The sequence below is a fragment of the Mobula birostris genome, chromosome 12, assembly GCF_030028105.1.
Source record: "Mobula birostris isolate sMobBir1 chromosome 12, sMobBir1.hap1, whole genome shotgun sequence".
In the NCBI taxonomy this organism is placed as follows: Eukaryota; Metazoa; Chordata; class Chondrichthyes; order Myliobatiformes; family Myliobatidae; genus Mobula; species Mobula birostris.
The window spans coordinates 28,366,944-28,386,047 of NC_092381.1; the positions used below are offsets into that span (position 1 = coordinate 28,366,944).

Sequence of the window (19,104 nt, forward strand, 5' to 3'; positions counted from 1 at the left end):
CTTTATTGTACTCCTCCTTCAGCAGTATTGATGCTTCTGACATTTGGGGGACTGCTTCGTCGAGCACCTCCACTCCGTCCGCCAAAGCAGACAGGATCTCCCAGTAGCCACCCACTTCAACTCTGCTTCCCACTCCCATTCAGATATGTCCATACATGGCCTCCTCTACTGCCATGATGAGGCTAAACTCAGGTTGGAGGAGCAACACCTCATATACCATCTAGGTAGTCTCCAGCCCCTTGGTATGAAGATAGAATTCTCCAACTTCCGGTAATTCCCTCCCCCTCCCTTCCCCTATCCCTGTGTCACTCTGCCCCCTCCCCCAGCCCCTATCACCTCCCTCATGGTTCCGCCTCCTTCTACGACCCATTGTGTTTTTCCCTATTCTTTCTTCACCTTTCCTGCCTATCACCTCCCTGACTCCCCTCCCCCACCCCTTTATCTTTCCCCTCACTGGTTTTTCACCTGGAACCTACCAGCCTTCTCCTTCCCACCCTCCCCTCACCTTCTTTATAGGGCCTCTGCCCCTCCCCTCTACAGTCCTGACGAAGGGTTCCAGCCCGAAACGTCGACCGATCTTTTCCACGGATGCTACCCGACCTGCTAAGTTCCTCCAGCATGTTGTGAGTGTTGTGGACCAATATGTCTTCTATGCATTAAAGAGTTGAAATAGCTTTAATCCTCAACTATAACTGTAAACTCTGCTAACTTACATTTCTCTCTAACTCTGACTCTGAACACATTTGAAACCAGCGATCAGTTGAAGAAATTTGTCATCATCTGCAAAGCTAGTAATTAATTACCTTGCAAACTGCCTTTCACATTTCCAAGTTACTCATTCCTTAACTCTGATTTTTAGTAACACACTGGTGAACACATGGAAGAATATGTTACCATTCGTGCAGGGAATCAATCCTATCCATTGTTCCCTGCAAATTGCAAAGTTTTCCCTGGTTCTGCCTTCCCCCATCCCATTTTATAATATAAAAATCATACCTTTAATTGTTTAATTAATACAGGATCCTCCTATTGCTATCTTATCACCTCTTTCCTGTCTAAGTCCATGCAATGGTTGAAGTAGGAACGCCACCTGTTTGATGATCAACAAAAACATTGAGGAAAGGTCTGAGCTTATCAGCATCTCTAAAAGCAGATTAATGCTTTACTCTTATGGCATTTCTGACATTTTGTAACGTCAAAGGGCCTTGGAGTCAAAACTGGGACCATCTTTGTGACCTATACATTCACTTATCTGTTGACAGCTTTACTGCAGCGTTTCAGAGAAGATCACAACTGATTATGTTCCAATAGCATCCAGTTTGTGTTTGTATGAAATTGCCTGCTCAGTGCTTCTCAGTTCACAGCCTCTTTTACAAGTTCATCACAGATCCCTTATTCCTTGTAGCATTCTGGGACAGAAAGTTTGGTGCATTTACTGGAGGTTTGAACCTGGAATCGTTGTGCTCCTTATTGAAGTTCAGAACTTCAACAGAGTTGGTGTCATAGCCCACCTCTGGCTGTCAAGTAGCTATTATGTTTTGAAGGGACCAGAAGCAGATGCTTTTGTGAACAGGAAAAAGACCATTTGATCTAATAATCCATTCCATTTACATACAAACGTAGATCATTGTTTTCTCAGTAGTCCCTTACAATTGTTGTTTGCCCATCTTTTGTGGTTTTCCATTGATTCTGTTGGGTTTCTTTGTGCCTACTTTGAATGTCAGCAAGAAAACGAATCTTGGTGACGTAAATGTACTTGGATAATAAATTTTATTTGAAATCCTTGTCCCTGAAACCTTCCTATCCATTAAAGTACTCAACTGAATCTTCCATTTATAGTTTCCTGATTACATTTCACAATATTTTCCCTGCCCGACTTCTCCTCTTCCTTCCAAACCCTCAAGAACCAGTTTTAGAATTGTACAGGGAGTTTTAACAATTTAAAACAATAGATAGGAACAGGCGTAAACTATCTGTACCAGTGGGCCTGCTCTACTATTCATTAAGACAATAGCTGATCTGCTACCTCAGTACAATTTACCTCACCACTCATAACCTGCCAACTTGAGATTGATCCATTTATTTCCTTTCTTTCTCTTTGCTATCTGTCCAACACCAATTCTCGAACATTATCCCCAGTTCCATGTCGTCTAACTTGGTTGACCAAACTCCTGTAGGATCTTATCAGAAGCATTCTGAAAATCCAAAGACACAGCATCCAATTGTTCTCTAAACTACGCATGTCCTCAAAGAATCCAGTAGATTAATCAAATGTAATTTTCCCATCTTGAATCCATGTCAACCTTGTTCAATTCCATTATTCTTTCCAAGGTATTCTGTTATGACTTCCTTTATTAATGAGCCACAAGGTAATGTGCAGGTCTATAAAACCATGGTTGGACAACAGTTGGAATATTGTGTAAAGTTCAAAAGGTCCAAAGGGTCATTTACTATCAAGGTATACAACTTGAAATTCTTCCTCTTTGAGTAGTCATGAGACCAAGAAAGAAAAGAAAGATAGCATGATCATCAATCCCCAAAAATATCCACTACCCCCACAAAAAAAACCAGAACAGGCACATCAATCCCAACTCCTCCTCCTTTCACAAAAAAAAACAAAGAAAATGGAACAGACACATCGACCCCCGCCCCCATTCTCTCCCCCACACAAAAAATGAACAAAACGAAACAGGCACATCAAACTCCCCCCCCCCCCAATCTCCCTCCTCACACAAAAAAATGAACAAAAGCATAAAAGGTACATCAACCCCCAAATCCCCGTCTCTGCACAAAAAACATGAAGGATTGGGCGACAAACCAAAAGTATATAAAAAATTATAAGATTTGAATAAAAGACTCTATAGTCCAAGTCCACATCCAAAATACAGAAAACCTGGGGAACAGTCTCCAAGCCCATTATAACAAGGGTGTGGGTGGAAGCTTTTGAGAGGGTGCAAAGGAGATGTACCAGGATGCTGCCTGGGCTAGAGAGCGTGTCTTATTTATTTTATTTTATTTTATTATTTTTATTTTATTTTATTTTATTTTTATTTTTATTTTTATATTTTTTATTTATTTGGAAATACAGTGTGGAACAGGCCCTTCCAGCCCGACAAGCCACACCGCCCAGCAACCCACCTATTTAGCACTAGCCTAATCACAGGACAATTTACAATGACCAATTAGCCAACTAAAAGATACATCTTTGGACTGTGGGAGATAACAGGAGTCCCAAGAGGAAACCCATGCGGTTCATGGGGAGAATGTACAAACTCCTTACAGATGCCACCATAACGGAAGTCCGAACTCCAGTACACCACAAACTGAAATAGGTTCACGCTTTGGATTTTCAAAAAGCTTCTGGTGAGGTCCCACAGGAGTTTGGTCGACCAAGTTGGACCATGTGGAACTGGGGATAATGTTCGAGAATTGGTATTGGACAGAAAGCAAAGAGTGGAAATAAATGGATCAATCTCAGATTGGCAGGTTGTGACTGTGAGGCAGAAGGAATGAAATTATAGGCCAGTTAGTCTGATGTCAGTGGTTGGGAAGATGATGGAGTCGATTATTAAGGATGAAGTCCAGGGTACTTGGAGGCACATGACAAAATAGGCCACAGTCAGCATGCTTTCCTCAAGGGAAAGCCTTGCCTGACAAATCTGTTGGAATTTTTTGAAGAAATAACAAGCAGAATAGACAAAGGAGAATTGGTTGATGTTGTCTACTTGGATTTTCAAAGGGCCACACATGAGACTGTTTAACATGCTACAACCCCATGGTATTACAAGAAAGATTCTTGCATGGATAAAGCAGTGGCTGATGGGAAGGAAGAACAGTAGGAGTAAAGAGAGCCATTTCTGATTGGCTGCTAGTGACTAATGGTGTTCCACAGGGGTCTGGGATGGGATATATCAATGATTTGGATGGAATTGAGTGCTTTGTTGCAAAGTTTGCAGATGATCTGAAGATAGGTGCAGAATTAGGTAGTTTTGAGGAAGTATAAAGGCTACAGAAGGACTGAGGCAGATTAAGAGAATGGGCAAATAAGTGGTAGATGGAGTACAGTGTTGAGAGGTGAATGGTCATGCACTTTGGTAGAAGAAATGAATGGAGAGAAAATAAAAAAAAAGGGTTCAAAGGGATTTGAGAGTCCTTGTCCAGGATTCCCAAAAGGTTAATTTGCAGGTTGAGTCTCTGGTGAGGAAGGCAAATGCAATGCTAACATTCATTTCAAAAGGATTAGAATATAAAAACAAAATATAATATTGAGACAATAAAGCACTGGTGAGGCCTCATTTGGTATTATGAGTAGTTTTGGGCTCCTTATCTTAGAAAGGATGTGCTGAAACTGGAGATGGTTCAAAGGAGGTTCACGAAACTTATTCCTGGATTGAAAGGCTTATTCATAGGAGGAGCATTTGATGGCTCTGGGTGTGTACTCACTGGAATTCAGACTGGAAGTAAGTCCATTTAGAATGGATATGAGACCATAAGACCAAAGAGATATAGGAGCAGAAGTAGGCCATTCAGCCCATCAAGTCTGCTCCACCATTCAATAATGGGCTGATCCAATTCTTCCAGTCATCCCCACTCCCCTGCTTTCATCCCATACCCTTTGATGCCCTGGCTAAACAAGAACCTATCTATCTCTGCCTTAAATACACCCAATGACTTGGCCTCCACAGCCACTTGTGGTAACAAATTCCACAGATCTACCACCCTCTGACTCTCCACACCTCAGTTCTAAAAAGACGTCCTTTAATCCTGAAGTCGTGCCCTCTTGTCCTAGTCTCCCCTACCCATGGGAAATAACTTTGCTATATCTAATCTTTTCAGGCCTTTTAACATTCGGAATGTTTCTATGAGATTTCCTCCCCCCCCCCCCCCCCCCCATTTTCCTGAACTCCAGGGAATACAGTCCAAGAGCTGCCAAACGTTTGTCATACAGTAATCCTTTCATTCCTGGAATCATTCTCATGAATCTTCTATGAACCCTCTCCAATGTCAGTATATCCTTTCTAAAATAAGGAGCCCAAAACTGCGCACAATACTCCAAGTGCAGTCTCACGAGTGCCTTATAGAGGCTCAACATCACATCGCTGCTCTTGTATTCTATACCTCTAGAAATGAATGCCAACATTGCATTCGCCTCCTTCACAACTGACTCAACCTGGAGGTTAACCTTTAGTGTATCTTGCACAAAGACTCCTAAGTCCCTTTGCATCTCTGGATTTTGAATTCTCTCCCCATCTAAATAATAGCCTGCCCGTTTAATTCTTCCACCAAAGTACATGATCTTTGCTTTCCAACATTGTATTTCATTTGCCACTTCTTTGCCTGTTCCCCTAAACTACCTAAGTCTCTCTGTAGGCTTCCTGTTTCCTCAAAACTACCCGCTTCTCCACTTATCTTTGTATCATCGGCAAATTTAGCCATAAATCCATTAATACCATAGTCCAAGTCATTGACATACATCATAAAAAGCAGCAGTCCCAACACAGAGGAGAAATTTCTTTACTAAGAGAGTGATGAATCTGTGGAATTTGTTGCCACAGGTGGCTGTGGAGGCCAAGTCTTTATATATATTTAAGGCGGAGGTTGATAGATTTTTGATTAGTCAGGACATGAAGGGATATGGGGAGAAGGCAGGAAATTGGGGCTCAGAATGAAATGGCCAGACATGATGAAATGGTGGAGCAGATCTGATGGGCCAAATGGCCTTATTCTGCTCCTATGTAGACACAGAAACATAGAAAACCTACAGCACAATACAGGCCCTTCGGCCCACAAAGCTATAGAACATAGAATAGTACAGCACAGTACAGGCCCTTCGGCCCACAATGTTGTGCCAACCCTCAAACCCTGCCTCCCATATAAGCCCCCACCTTAGATTCCTCCGTATACCTGTCTACTAGTCTCTTAAACTTCACTAGTGTATCTGCCTCCACCACTGACTCAGGCAGTGCATTCCACGCACCAACCACTCTCTGAGTAAAAAACCTTCCTGTAATTTCCCCCTTGAACTTCCCACTCCTTACTTTAAAGCCATGTCCTCTTGTATTGAGCAGTGGTGCCCTGGGGAAGAGGCGCTGGCTATCCACTCTATCTATTCCTCTTATTATCTTGTACACCTCTATCATGTCTCCTCTTATCCTCCTTCTCTCCAAAGAGTAAAGCCCTAGCTCCCTTAATCTCTGATCATAATGCATACTTTCTAAACCAGGCAGCATCCTGGTAAATCTCCTCTGTACCCTTTCCAATGCTTCCACATCCTTCCTATAGTAACATGACCAGAACTGGACACAATACTCCAAGTGTGGCCTAACCAGAGTTTTATAGAGCTGCATCATTACATCACGACTCTTAAACTCTACCCTCGACTTATGAAAGCTAACACCCCATAAGCTTTCTTAACTACCCTATCCACCTGTGAGGCAACTTTCAGGGATCTGTGGACATGTACCCCGAGATCCCTCTGCTCCTCCACACTACCAAGTATCCTGCCATTCACTTTGTACTCTGCCTTGGAGTTTGTCCTTCCAAAGTGTACCACCTCACACTTTTAAAAAGGCAAACAACGGGAATTCTGCAGATGCTGGAAATTCAAGCAACACACATCAAAGTTGCTGGTGAACGCAGCAGGCCAGGCAGCAGCTCTAGGAAGAGGTGCAGTCGACGTTTCAGGCCGAGACCCTTCGTCAGGACTCACACTTCTCCGGCCACTTCTCAGCCCACTTCTGCATCCTATCAATGTCTCTCTGCATCTTTGACAATCCTCTACACTATCTACAACACCACCAACCTTTGTGTCGTCTGCAAACTTGCCAACCCACCCTTCTACCCCCACATCCAGGTCGTTAATAAAAATCGCGAAAAGTAGAGGTCCCAGAACAGATCCTTGTGGGACACCACTAGTCACAATCCTCCAATCTGAATGTACTCCCTCCACCACGACCCTCTGCCTTCTGCAGGCAAGCCAATTCTGAATCCACCTGGTCAAACTTCCCTGGATCCCATGCCTTCTAACTTTCTGAATAAGCCTACCGTGTGGCTTGCCTACCATGCCGAACATGTCCTCACCTTAGAAATTACCTAGTGTTACCCATAGCCCTCCATTTTTCTGAGCTCCATGTAGCTGACTAGGAGTCACTTGAACGACCCTATCGTATCCATATCTTATGGTATTATGGATAAATGCCCAGGATGCTCAGGGAAGAAAGAACACAGTACAGGTTCTTCAGCCCACAATGTTCTTCTAACCTTCTAACCTAATTTAAGATCAATCTAATCCTTCCCTTCCACTCCCCAAAGCCGCCCATTTTTCTTTGTGTTGGAAATTTTTGCATATTTGTTAACCATAGGTGAGATTCTGGAAGACTGTTGGATAGCCTACATTGTCCTTTGTACATAAAGGGCCATCAATATAAGCCTGGAAACTATTGGCCAAGGAGCTTTTCATCGATAGTCAGAAAGTTGTTGGGATGATTTTTGAGGGACAGGATTTATGTCACTTGAAAGGGCAGGGACTGATTAAAAGGATTCAGCACAGTTTTGTGTAGGGGAGGCAGCGTCTTGCAAATCTGATAGACTCTTTAAGGAGGTAACCAAAGTGATTTATGAAGGCAGGATAGTAGTTGCTGTTTATATGGACTGTAGTGAGGCTTTTAACAAAATTACTTTTGATATATTAGTACAGACGATTAAGGCACAGATAATCCAATGTGAGTGGGCAAACTGGTTTCAAAATTGGCCGCTTGTTACCAAGCAGAGGTTAGTGGTGAATGGGTGCTTTGCTGCCTGGAGAGCTGTAACAAGTGACATAGCAGAAGTATTGGTGCTGGGAATTTTGTTGCTTGAAATTTACACTCAGTAACCACTTTATTAGGTATACCTGTATACTTGCTTGTTAATGCAAATATCTAATCGGCCAATCATGTGGCAGCAAGTCAATGCATAAAGGCATCTAGACATGGTTCAGACCAAAAATCAGAATGGGGAAGAAATATGATCTAAGTGACTTTGATTGTGGAATGGTTGTTAGTGCTAGAATGGGGGTTGGGGGGAGGGGATTGGGGTATCTCAGGAACTGTTGATCTCCTGGGATTTCCATGCACAACAGTCTCTGGAGGTTACAGAGAATGGTGTGAGAAACAAACAAACATCCAGGGAGTGGCAGTTCTGTGGACAAAAATGCCTTGTTAATGAGAGAGGTCAGAGGAAAATGATCAGGCTGGTTCAAGCTGACATGAAGGTGACATTAACTCAACAGTAGAGAACAGAAGAGCATCTCTGAATGCACAACACGTTGAACTTTGAAGTGGTTGGGCTACAGCAGCAGAAGACCATGGACATACACTCAGTGGCCACTTTTTTAGGTACAAGAGTCACCTGATAAAGTGGCCACTGAGTATTAATTAAATGATTTGGATAAGAATGTAGCAGACTGATTAGTAAGCTTGCAGATGACACAGAAGTTACTGAACTCAGAGATAAGTAAAATGGTTCTTTAAAGATACAGTGTTACATAGATCATCTGTAATGGCAGATGGAATATAATCCAGACAATTCAATGGTTCAATGGTACAATTGTGAGGTAATGTAGTTTGGGGAGTCAAATTCTCCAGGGATATATAGAGAAGTGGATAGAATAGTGAAAAAGACATTGGGAATGCTTACCTTCAGAGGCATTGAGAATAAAAGTAGGGATGTAATGTTACAACTGTAAGAAAACATTGGTTAGACCATACATGTTCCATTCAGTTCTTTTACAATACCACAGGAAGCATATGGTAGCAACAGAGAGAATGCAGAAGGGGTTCACCACTATGTGCCTGCAATGAAGAGCTGTAGTTATAAGAATTGTTTGAGTAAACTGGGTTTGTTGTCTCAGGAAGATAGGAGACTGTTGAATGACTTTATACAGGTTTACAACAATGAGCAGTATAGATAGGAGATAGAAACTTTTCCCCAAGGTGGGAGAATCTAGAACTGGACGGCATAAATTTAAGGTGAGAGGGGAGAAATTTAAAGAAGACCTGAGGGGCATTTTCCTCAGAGTGTGGTGAATATTTGGAACAAACTGGTAGCAGCGGCATTTAGAAGACTTTTGGACAGAAAGGTAGCAGAGGATACCCACTAGAAATGCAGTTTTATAAAACTGTCCCTCTAATCTAACCTATTTCCAAAATAGTGATTTTTTACTCTAAATAAGAATAGGTCATAAATGTTCCACAAACACAAGAAAATCTGCAGACGCCAGAAATCCAAAGCAACACATAGAAAATGCCAGAGAAACTCAGTAGGCCAGGCAGCATCTATGGAAAAGAGTAAGCAATCGACATTTTGGACCGAGACCCTTCATCAGTCCTGAAGAAGGGTCTCGGCCCAAAATGTTGACTGTTTACTCTTTTCCATAGATGCTGCCTGGCCTACTGAGTTCCTCCAGCATTTTCTGTGTGTGGCCCAGATCATAAGTGTTGATATTTTCGTACATGGGAGTGTAAGTAGGATTAATAAAGGATAAACTAGCACAAAGGAAGTACTTTATCCTACCATACATCAATTATACCCCCTTGGAGTCGTTGCTTCTCCACAGAAAACAGAGCCATCTCCTCTTAATGTAGCATCCTGCAACCTGGTACAGTCCTTTTAATTGTTTTATTTACGTATTCTCCAAAACAGCCTTTTATATCTTTTAGAGATCCGGTTCAAGATTCAAACTCCCTAAAGAGAACAATTAGCCACATATGGACCAATTATGCACGGTATTTAAAATTTTAGTTTTATTTGCAGTTAGGTCTTTACTGATATGGAAATTCATTACTACAGATTTCAGGCAAATTTAGTCCAGTCATATCCAATTAAATGAGTGACTAATGAATGGATAAAAATATGTGAAGAAAATTAAATTTCCATGCACAAATTTCTTTTGCTATCATTTTACAGATAAGTACCCTTATTAAATGCATAACTGTTAAAAGCATAAAATTAGTTTCATGAAATGAAGAAGTCTGTATTCCTGTGGTTAACTGTGGTGCTCTCATGGTCAAGGTAATTTAACTCACTTTACCAAACACTATGCTAAGATCTCTTCACTAATATACAGTGTTTCCCTTATGAGGTAAAAATGCTTGATGATGTTTTCAATGTCATTCAGGTGTTTTCTAACTATTAGAATGATAAAATATATTTATATGTGAAGGTTTTATCTTAAACATTTTATTCTTTAAGTAGTCATCCAATTCTTTACAACTGAAACTAAATTTCAGAAAGGTTGTATTGGCTACAAAGAGCCTTTACTGGCTGTTGTTGCAAGTGGAACAGAAGTTTAGAAATAGAGAAATATTATGTAATCATAATACATATATGTATGTATACACTTACTGTAAAGTGCAGTGTTTTTTTCTCCATTATTATGTACTGCTGTTACAAACATGACAAATATCACAACGTTTACTGGTGATATTAAATCTGATTCTGAATAAGGGGACATGAATATCAGAAGCATGACTAGGTTGGTACTGAAACATTTCCACTAGTGGGAGTGACTTGAATGAGAAGATGTACTTGTAAGATAAAAGAGCAAAAGAGGAGTCATTTAAAACTGAAATTTGTAGGAATTATTTCACACAGTGAACCTCTGGAATTCTCTACCCCAGTGTGCTGCGTATGTTAGGTCACTGGGGGTATTTAGAGAGGAGGTAGATATCGTACATTTTTGGAAGGCTGAGGAATTCTGGACTATGTGGAATTGGCACACTGTAAGAGCTGAGGTCTGAGGCACATTGGACAGGATCATATTTAATGACACGGTAGGTGTGAGGGGACAGTTGCCAACCCCTGCTTTTGGAGCAGACCACAATCTGCTGGAGGAACACCAAGGGTTGAGCAGCATTGGAACAAGGAAGGAAGTTGCTGACATTTCAGACCAAAACTCTGTCCTGGTACAACTGCCTTGATGTCACGGCCATGAAAGTGCACCATCTCCTCAACTTCCTCAGGAGGCTGAAGAAATTCAGCAAGTCTCTGTCAACTCTCAACAACTTTTATTGATGCACCACAGAAAGCATTCTGTCTAGATGCATAATGGCTTGGTATGGCAACTGCTCTACAGGTGACCGCAAGAAACCACAGAATGTTGTGGACACAGCTCGACACTTCATGCAAACCAGCCTCCCCTCTATGGGCTCTATCTATACTTCTTGATCCCTCAGTAAAGCAGTCAGCATAAGCAAAGACCCCACCACCCTGGGCATTCTCTTTTCTCCCCTCTCCCATAGGGAAGAAGACGCAAAAGCCTGAAAGCACACACCACCAGGCACAATGACTTCTATCCTACTGTTTTTATTCTCCCCTTTGCAAACTGAGCGTAGGTGGTCAGCAAAACAGTGACTGAGTCTGTGTTTGATCTCACCAATATAGAGGAGGCTACGTTGGGAGCACCAAATGCAATCGGCGAGATTGAAGGAAATCCATGTGAACTTTTGCCTCACCTGGAAGGACTGTTTAATCTAAACACAAAATATTCTGCAGATGCTGGAAATCCAGAGTTACACACACAAAATGCTGGAGGAACGCAGCAGGTCAGGCAGTATCTATGGAGGGGAAATAAACAGTTGTGATGCAGGCTGTTATCTTTACAAAATATCAACTATTTATTCCCCTTCAGATGCTGCCTGACCTGCTGAGGACTGGGTGGTGGTGAAGGAGCAGGTGTAAGGACAAGTGTTACATCTACAGCAAGGCAGGGGAAGTTTCAGTCAGTGTTAGCAGGGTTTCAACTCGAAACGTTTGTGGTTTCTTTCCTCACCAACCACCCCTCGGCCCTCTGAGCCTGCTCTCAGCCTGCCGTGTTCCTGCGGCAGATAGAATGTTGTTCCAGATTCAAGTATCTGCAGTCTCTTGAGTCTCCTGCTTCTGGTTTCACGTATTCGTCTGTAATCTCCCACTACAAAACCTGTGACTGAACAGTTTCCTTTGCAAACTGAACTTATGTGCACTATAAATGGATTTGAGCTGCATCCAACATCGATATGTGACCACAAGAGCAGCGTTGCGATGGAAACCTGCCCTGCGTGTGTTCTGACAGCTCTCTTCGTATCCCTTAACATGTAAGACACCAAGAATCTCTGACTCCCACCTCCTGAATAATACAGCATCACTAATGATAGCTTCAAAAACAATCAAAATGGTTACATTGATAAACAAACCAAAACATATAATAAAATCAGTTTTATACATCAAATTAAAATAATTTTAATGACAGAATACAGCCACAATATCAGGCATTATGCACTTCATAGTGAGATAATACAGAAAAAATTGACTGAAATTTTACAGTTACCCAGTTAGTTTAATTCATTGGTGCTAGAGATTGTATAGTTTCCAAGTAAAGAGTGATATTAAACAGTGAAAAGGGATAATAATTAATATACCTGTATATGGTTACACTATGGAATGTTACATTATTCAGTGAGGAAAGGCGTCCATCTTCGATATGCACAACTTTACCAAGTAGCATTAGAAAACTAATTAAAATGGCTGGACAGCATTCTCACACTTCAATTCTAACTTTGCAGGAAAAAAGGAAAGTCCAGGAGAAAATCACAAGACAACGGTTTGAAGTGGATGAGGAGAAGCTGAAGCTTAAGCACTTAAAGGTACAGCAGTTAGTAAGTGTTCTGTTTTTGTCCATGGAGGAATGGATAAATATATGAAGAACATTATATTCAATGAAGCATTAAAGATTAATTCAATTACAATGAAATTTGAACAAATAGATTCAGTTTGGACTTTCCGTTCAGTTAGTTGATCTGGCCGTTCACACTATTATTAGTGATTTTGTTTATCAATCAATTCAGATCAATATTGATCTGGTTTATAGATTGGCCAAAATAAAATAAAGGTATCTATCAGACTTTCTGATCACTGTGAATCCTGTATGAAGCTACCTCAATAAATATCAGTTATTATTAATCTGACATTGCTCTTCCTCCAGTTGAAAAACATTTTGTCCATGCAACATAAAGAAAATCAAGGCTGGAGGAGGATTTTGTACTTCCAATGGCATGAAAGGATAGAGTAACAGAAATGAAGACTACTCCTCTTATCAGTCAGAATGCAGGAAGATTTAATTCAGAAATATAAGACCCAGAGGAGTTCTGACAGGGTGGACGTGGAGAGGGTGTCTCTTCTGGTGGAGAATCCAGGCTATGAGTTCACTGTTTAAAAATAGGAGGTCTCCAACTTCATGCAGTGAGACTGCAACAATATGTCCCCTCACAGCATCATGATTACATGGAAGTCTCTTCCTCAAGCAGTCTTTGAATCTTCTTAAAAGCAGAAATAGATTCTTGATAAATAAGGGAGTGAAAGTTAACGAAGGGTAGATTAGAAAAAGAGCTGAGATGAAAATCCAGTCTCTTATGATCTTACTAAATATGCAGGTGAATTACTCCTCCTCCTACATGCTTTCACCTTCTAGACCAGTGGCTATTACTCATGGTGACCTCAGAATGAAGCCAAACTTCGTTGGAAAATTACTGAATGAAAACAATAAAATGCATTGTGCTAATACTGGAAATTTCTAACACTGTGCTGTTCTGAACAGTCAAAGACTTTGAGAGAACAATGGCTTCTGGAAGGAGTGGCCAACATCACTCCTCAAGAACAAGAGGCAATAAGAAAGCAGCATCTGGAAGACCAGCACCAATCCAAGCAAATGGAACAAAAGATTCTCCGGTAAGCTAAATTTATGAGTACAGCTTGTAATCCTATTACTAAAACGGAAATTCCACTTCAATGTAGAACATTTAACAAGACTGCACAGTACAGGCCCTTCCGCCCACATTCCTTTTATATAGCGGGCTGGGGAGTCGTGTGCTGATTTTACCCTCTACCCAATATTACTTCTGATTGGCATTAGCAAAATTGGGCCATTCCACAATGGTGGTTCAAGCTTAACATATAGTTTTGCCTTTATTTAGAATACTTAATTTCTCTCGAACTAAAATATGAAAGTTGGTGATGCTTGGATTGTGTAGAAGTTGTCACAGGTTACAATGGGACATTGATAGGGTGCAAAGCTGGGCTGAGAGGTAGTAGATGGAGTTCTATCTGGAGAAGTATGAAGTGATTCACTTCAGAAGGTTGAACTTGAAGGCAGAGTACAGGATCTTTAACAGTGTGGAGGAACAGAGGGGTCTTGGAGTCCACAGCCACAGATCCCTCAAAGTTGCAGCACAAGTTGATAGGGTAGTTAAGAAGGCACGTGGTGTGTTGGCCTTCATTAGTTAGGCAGTTGAGTAAAAGAGCCACAAGGTAATGTTGCAGCTCTATAAAACTATGGTTAGACCACTCTGGCAAAATTGTGTTCAGTTCTGGTCACTTCATTATAGGAAGGATGTGGAAGCTTTAGAGAGGGTGCAGAGAAGATTTACCATAATGCTATGTACATTAGAGAGTGCTTATCATGAAGAAAGGCTGACCAAGCTAGGGCTTTTCAATTTGGAGTGGAGAAGAATGAGCAATGACTTGATAGATGTGTATCAGATGGTAAAAGACGTAGATTGAGTAGACAGCCAGTGCCTTTTTTTCACAGGGCAGAAATTGCTAATACGAGAGGAGGTAATTTTAAAGGGATTGGAGAAATGTATAGGGGGGATGTCAGAGGCAGGTTTTTTACACGGAGAGTAGTGGGTGCATGCAATGCGTTGCCAGCAATGATGGTAAAGACAGACACATTAGGGACATTTAAGACACTCTTAGATAGGCACACGGGTGAAAGGTGAAAGAAACATGTGGGAGGGAAGCAGCTGATCGACCTTGGAGTAGGTTAAAAAGTTGGCACAATATTATCGACCAAAGGGCCTGTACAGTGCTCTACGTTCTACATTCTAAAATGAAAATAGATGTATTAAATTTCATGGACCAGAGTGGTTCAATCTGACAGTTATTTCTTTGTTTTAAAACATAAAGCTTAACAACATAACCCGTATATGCACAAGGCTGATAAAAAGCAATCTTGCTCAAGGAATGTAAAGTTATCCCATCAGTCAGGCATAGTCCATCTATTCTCTACCCTGTCATGGACTCTGCTCATCTTTAATAGGGAGTACTCTCTAGTGGCTCTAATACTACAGATAGCATGCTATTACTTCCTTTCAAATATATTGTACACTGCACAATGGAACAGTATAGCAAAGAATGATTGAATGCTTTACATTTACCCTATTAGTTTAATCCATGTGCTAGAAAATGTATGACTTCCAAGAGTGAGTTAACGGTAAAAAGTGATGATAATGAGTACGTTTAGATGCAGCGCTCCTGCCCAGTGGTCGCAGCAAGCTGCAGGATATCTAACCTTGTCCTAGATTGCAAGCTTCTTGTTGCTTCATTTCTCTGGATGTGTTTTCAGGAAGCAGAGGATTACTCAGCCGCGGCTTCTACAGAAGATAGTTTGAATTCCTTTGCAGCTTAGTTATACAAGGCTGAAAGTTACTGAAGGTTGCTATTACAAAAAGGGATAAAATAACACATGTTGCTATCAATATTAAATGGCATTAGGGTCCTGAATCTGTAAATTAAAAAGACGTAAGTTGCCTTGAGTAAAGAAGTTTATTATTTGAGAAGTATTGCAGAATGTGTTTTGGTCTTCCAAGGATAAAATTAGACCATGTTCTGTTTGATAGCATATTTGAAGGTTAAAATGTTTCTTTAACCCATTGACAGAATGTTATGTCCATTGTGTGATAAATATGAATCACACTGAAGAGGGTGTTTCAACTAACTGGCTTTCTATTAATATAAAGTTCCTACTTTCCATTTCTTTTGTGACTTTCTCAATAACAGGAAGCACTGAAATTAAAATGATTAATATGGAAAATATGTCAAATTCTGCTCCTATATTTAAACATTGACAAGTACTGTACAACCAATTCTAATAGCTGCACAAATATATCAAGTAATGCAGTCATTCAAATAGCTTTCCTGATGACATGTTTGGAATGAGTGCAGCCAACTCACTGCCAGGTTAAAATTAAGTGCATACTTCAGTTATCACACTCATCAAACACATACCTTTTCCGTTTGAAAACAATTTTTTCTTAACAAATTTTATATATGATTTGGAATATTTACAATGTTTGAATGCTTATATGTGATTTTTCTCTCTCTCTCTCTCTCTCTCTCTCTCTCTCTCAAGATGCTTGCACCATTTTCTGTAGATAGACTATATTTGCTCTGATCAGAGAATAGATTTATGAAGTAATTTTCCCCTGCAGGACTGCATGATGCAACTGATTAAAAGAGCTCCCTTCTGTAGCAATCCTGAGCTAAACTTGGTCTAAGCACACAAGTGACAGGTGCTACTGAAAGTCAGTGGAGAGAGGGAGGAAGTATTGGGGCAGCTTTTGTGTGGAGAGTCACACAGAAAATCTGGAGGAACTCAGCAGATCAGGCAGCATCTATGGAGAAGAATAAAGAACCAATGTTTTGGACCAAGACCCTTCGTCAGGACATTTGTGTGTTAACTTGTTTTGTTAATTTCACTCTTAAGTGACTTAGCTATAACTTTTATGCCATGATCATAGACTCCTTGTTCAATAAAAATAGTTCCTCTACATCAGGCTAGTGTAAACAAATCAAAAGAAACCACTTCAGCTACTTATCTTTAAGGTCGATTCAGGGCTTGATTTCCTGCACTGCACGATTTCTTCGAGCAGAAGTTTGTAAAATGTCTGCAACAGTCTCGGAGGCCACCTTAGCAATCTGTTTTTAATTAGTTTGTTCTACACTGTGGTTTACCATGCTGTGAGATTGATAACTGCGTTACCTTCAGGCAAAGGAGTCAAATCGCTTCTCTCTTTATAAAATCCTTTACAGTATAGTGCTTGTTAAGTAGCTATCAGAGCAATGGCACTCATGCGGGTTGGTGTTTCCTGACTAGCTTCCAACTGTGGCCTGTTGTAGCATTTAACATTTCTACAGGTTTCAGGGTGGAACTTCGTCAGAAAACCAATTGCATTCACCTATCACCAACATAGTACATCAAACTCGAGCTTAGGGAGTTTCCTCTGGGTTCGCTGATGTGCTCACGCACAGAGGCAATTGTGCATGTGCAGAGTGGCATGCAATAAGTTACAATATGCGTCTGGATGTCACCTCCACAGGATTCACTCCCACGTGCATTTGTGTGGCAGCAGCTTTCTAAATGAATACGAGGTTACCTTCAGGGAGCCTAGCCACTCCCCTGTCCATGCAGTGTAGCCTGGGAACCTGCCTTTCAGTGAAAAAACTTCCCTGGCTCCTCCTTGCCCCCAGCCTCCCCTAAACCAACTGAACAGCCTCACGCAACTCTCTCTGACCCTGACACCCGACTTCCACTCAACTTCAACTTTCTCACATTGTCTCACCATTACTCTTGCACACACACCCACGGGTATCACTCTCTACTTCCTCATCCTTGAGCTTCTCTTCACCATCTTCTGCACGACCTGGCCCTTACTCTACAAAGGTACAGTGAGCAGAGGAAAGGGCTTTCATTGCATTAAACAGGCAAGGTATAATGCCATGTAAACAAATGATTTTTTGATTGGTGGGTGGGCTTCTTCCATTAGTACCAAGTAGACTAATAACTAATTCAACACAAACTGGCCCACTGTGCATTGCATTCAGTCTGCCTTTCCCAGCATGAACAATTTCTAGCCCATAGCACAAAGAGTAGGTTAGCAGTAAACATTCTTTCTACCACTGTATGGCACTAGAGCACTTCCCAAAAACTGCAAAGCAGCCAACAACAAGCTGTTTACCCTGAAGAGATGGAATCCATCAGCCCAGCATTTAAATTAAATCAGAATCTAATCATGACTAATAACTTTGGATTTAATGTTCATTGAATAAACTACCATACTGTGTTGAGGTTCTTCTGATCCTGTGTTATAGTCCAAATAAATTAATTTAATTCTGTTCTGTTGAATGAGTTCAAAGTAAATTTATTATCAAAGGACTATATATCACCTTTACAAATCTGAGGTTCGTTCTCTTGCAGGCATACATGGTAAATCCAAGAAGCAATAGAATCAATGAAACACTGCACACAATAGAACGGCCAAACAACCAACATGCAAAAGATTAAAAAAATAAGCAAATACAAAAGAGAAAAATAATAACAATAATAATAAAAAATAAATAAGCAATAAATATCAGAATATGAGATGAAGAATTCTTGAAAGTGAGTCCATAGGTTCTGGGTACAGTTCAGTGACGAGGCGAGTTAAGTTACCCCTCTCATTCAAGATTCTGATGGTTGAGTTTATGCCTAATATACTATAAAACATTTAAAATTTGAGTAAAATATAAAGTTCTTTCAATTGACAACTTATCAGGTTCGTTTTAAAGTATTTTGTGAAAATATTTAAATGCATTTTTCATATTTCCTTACAATATTGAAGGAGTACATTTGGCCCATTGAGTTCACACTAGCTCTCAGATCAGTCTTATCGTTTTAGAATCAGAATCAGGATTAATAACACCAGCATATGTCGTGAAATTTGTTAACTTTGCAGCAGCAGTACAATGTAATGCATAATAATAGAAAAATCTGAATTATGGTATGAATATATATACTAAATAGTTAATTTAAATAAGTAGTACATTAAAAAAAAATAAAAAGTATTGAGGTCATGTTCATTGGTTCAGTGCCCATTCAGAAATCGGATGGCAGAGAGAAAGAAGCTGTTCCTGAATCGTTGAGTGTGTGCCTTCAAGCTCCTGTACCTCCTTCCTGATGGTAGCAATGAGAAGAGGCTATGAGCTGGGTGATGAGGATCCTTAATGATGGACGCTGCATTTTTGAGACACCATTACAGTTAAAAACTGAGCTGTAGTCAATAAACAACATCCTGACATAGGTATTTGTATTGTCCAGAAAACCGATGAGATCACGCCTGCCGTTGACCTGTTGTGGTGATATGCAAACTGCAGTGGGTCCAGGCCCTTGCTAGGCAGGAGTTCATTCCAGCCATAACCCACCTTTTAAAGCACCATCACCATAGATGTGAGTACTACTAGATGATAGTCATTGAAGCAGCTCGCCTGAGTCTTCTT

General features: G+C 40.7%; 1 protein-coding gene across 8 annotated transcripts in view; it reads left to right on the forward strand.

Annotated features, from left to right (window-relative positions):
* Positions 1–19,104, forward strand: part of LOC140205808 (palmdelphin-like) — a 140,829-nt gene that overhangs the window by 93,189 nt on the left and 28,536 nt on the right. For all 8 annotated transcript variants that reach the window (XM_072273512.1, XM_072273514.1, XM_072273513.1 and 5 more), the window contains 2 exons: positions 12,579–12,659; positions 13,610–13,740. In XM_072273512.1, the coding sequence (XP_072129613.1) occupies positions 12,579–12,659; positions 13,610–13,740 (212 nt within the window). The remainder of the gene's footprint in view (positions 1–12,578; positions 12,660–13,609; positions 13,741–19,104) is intronic.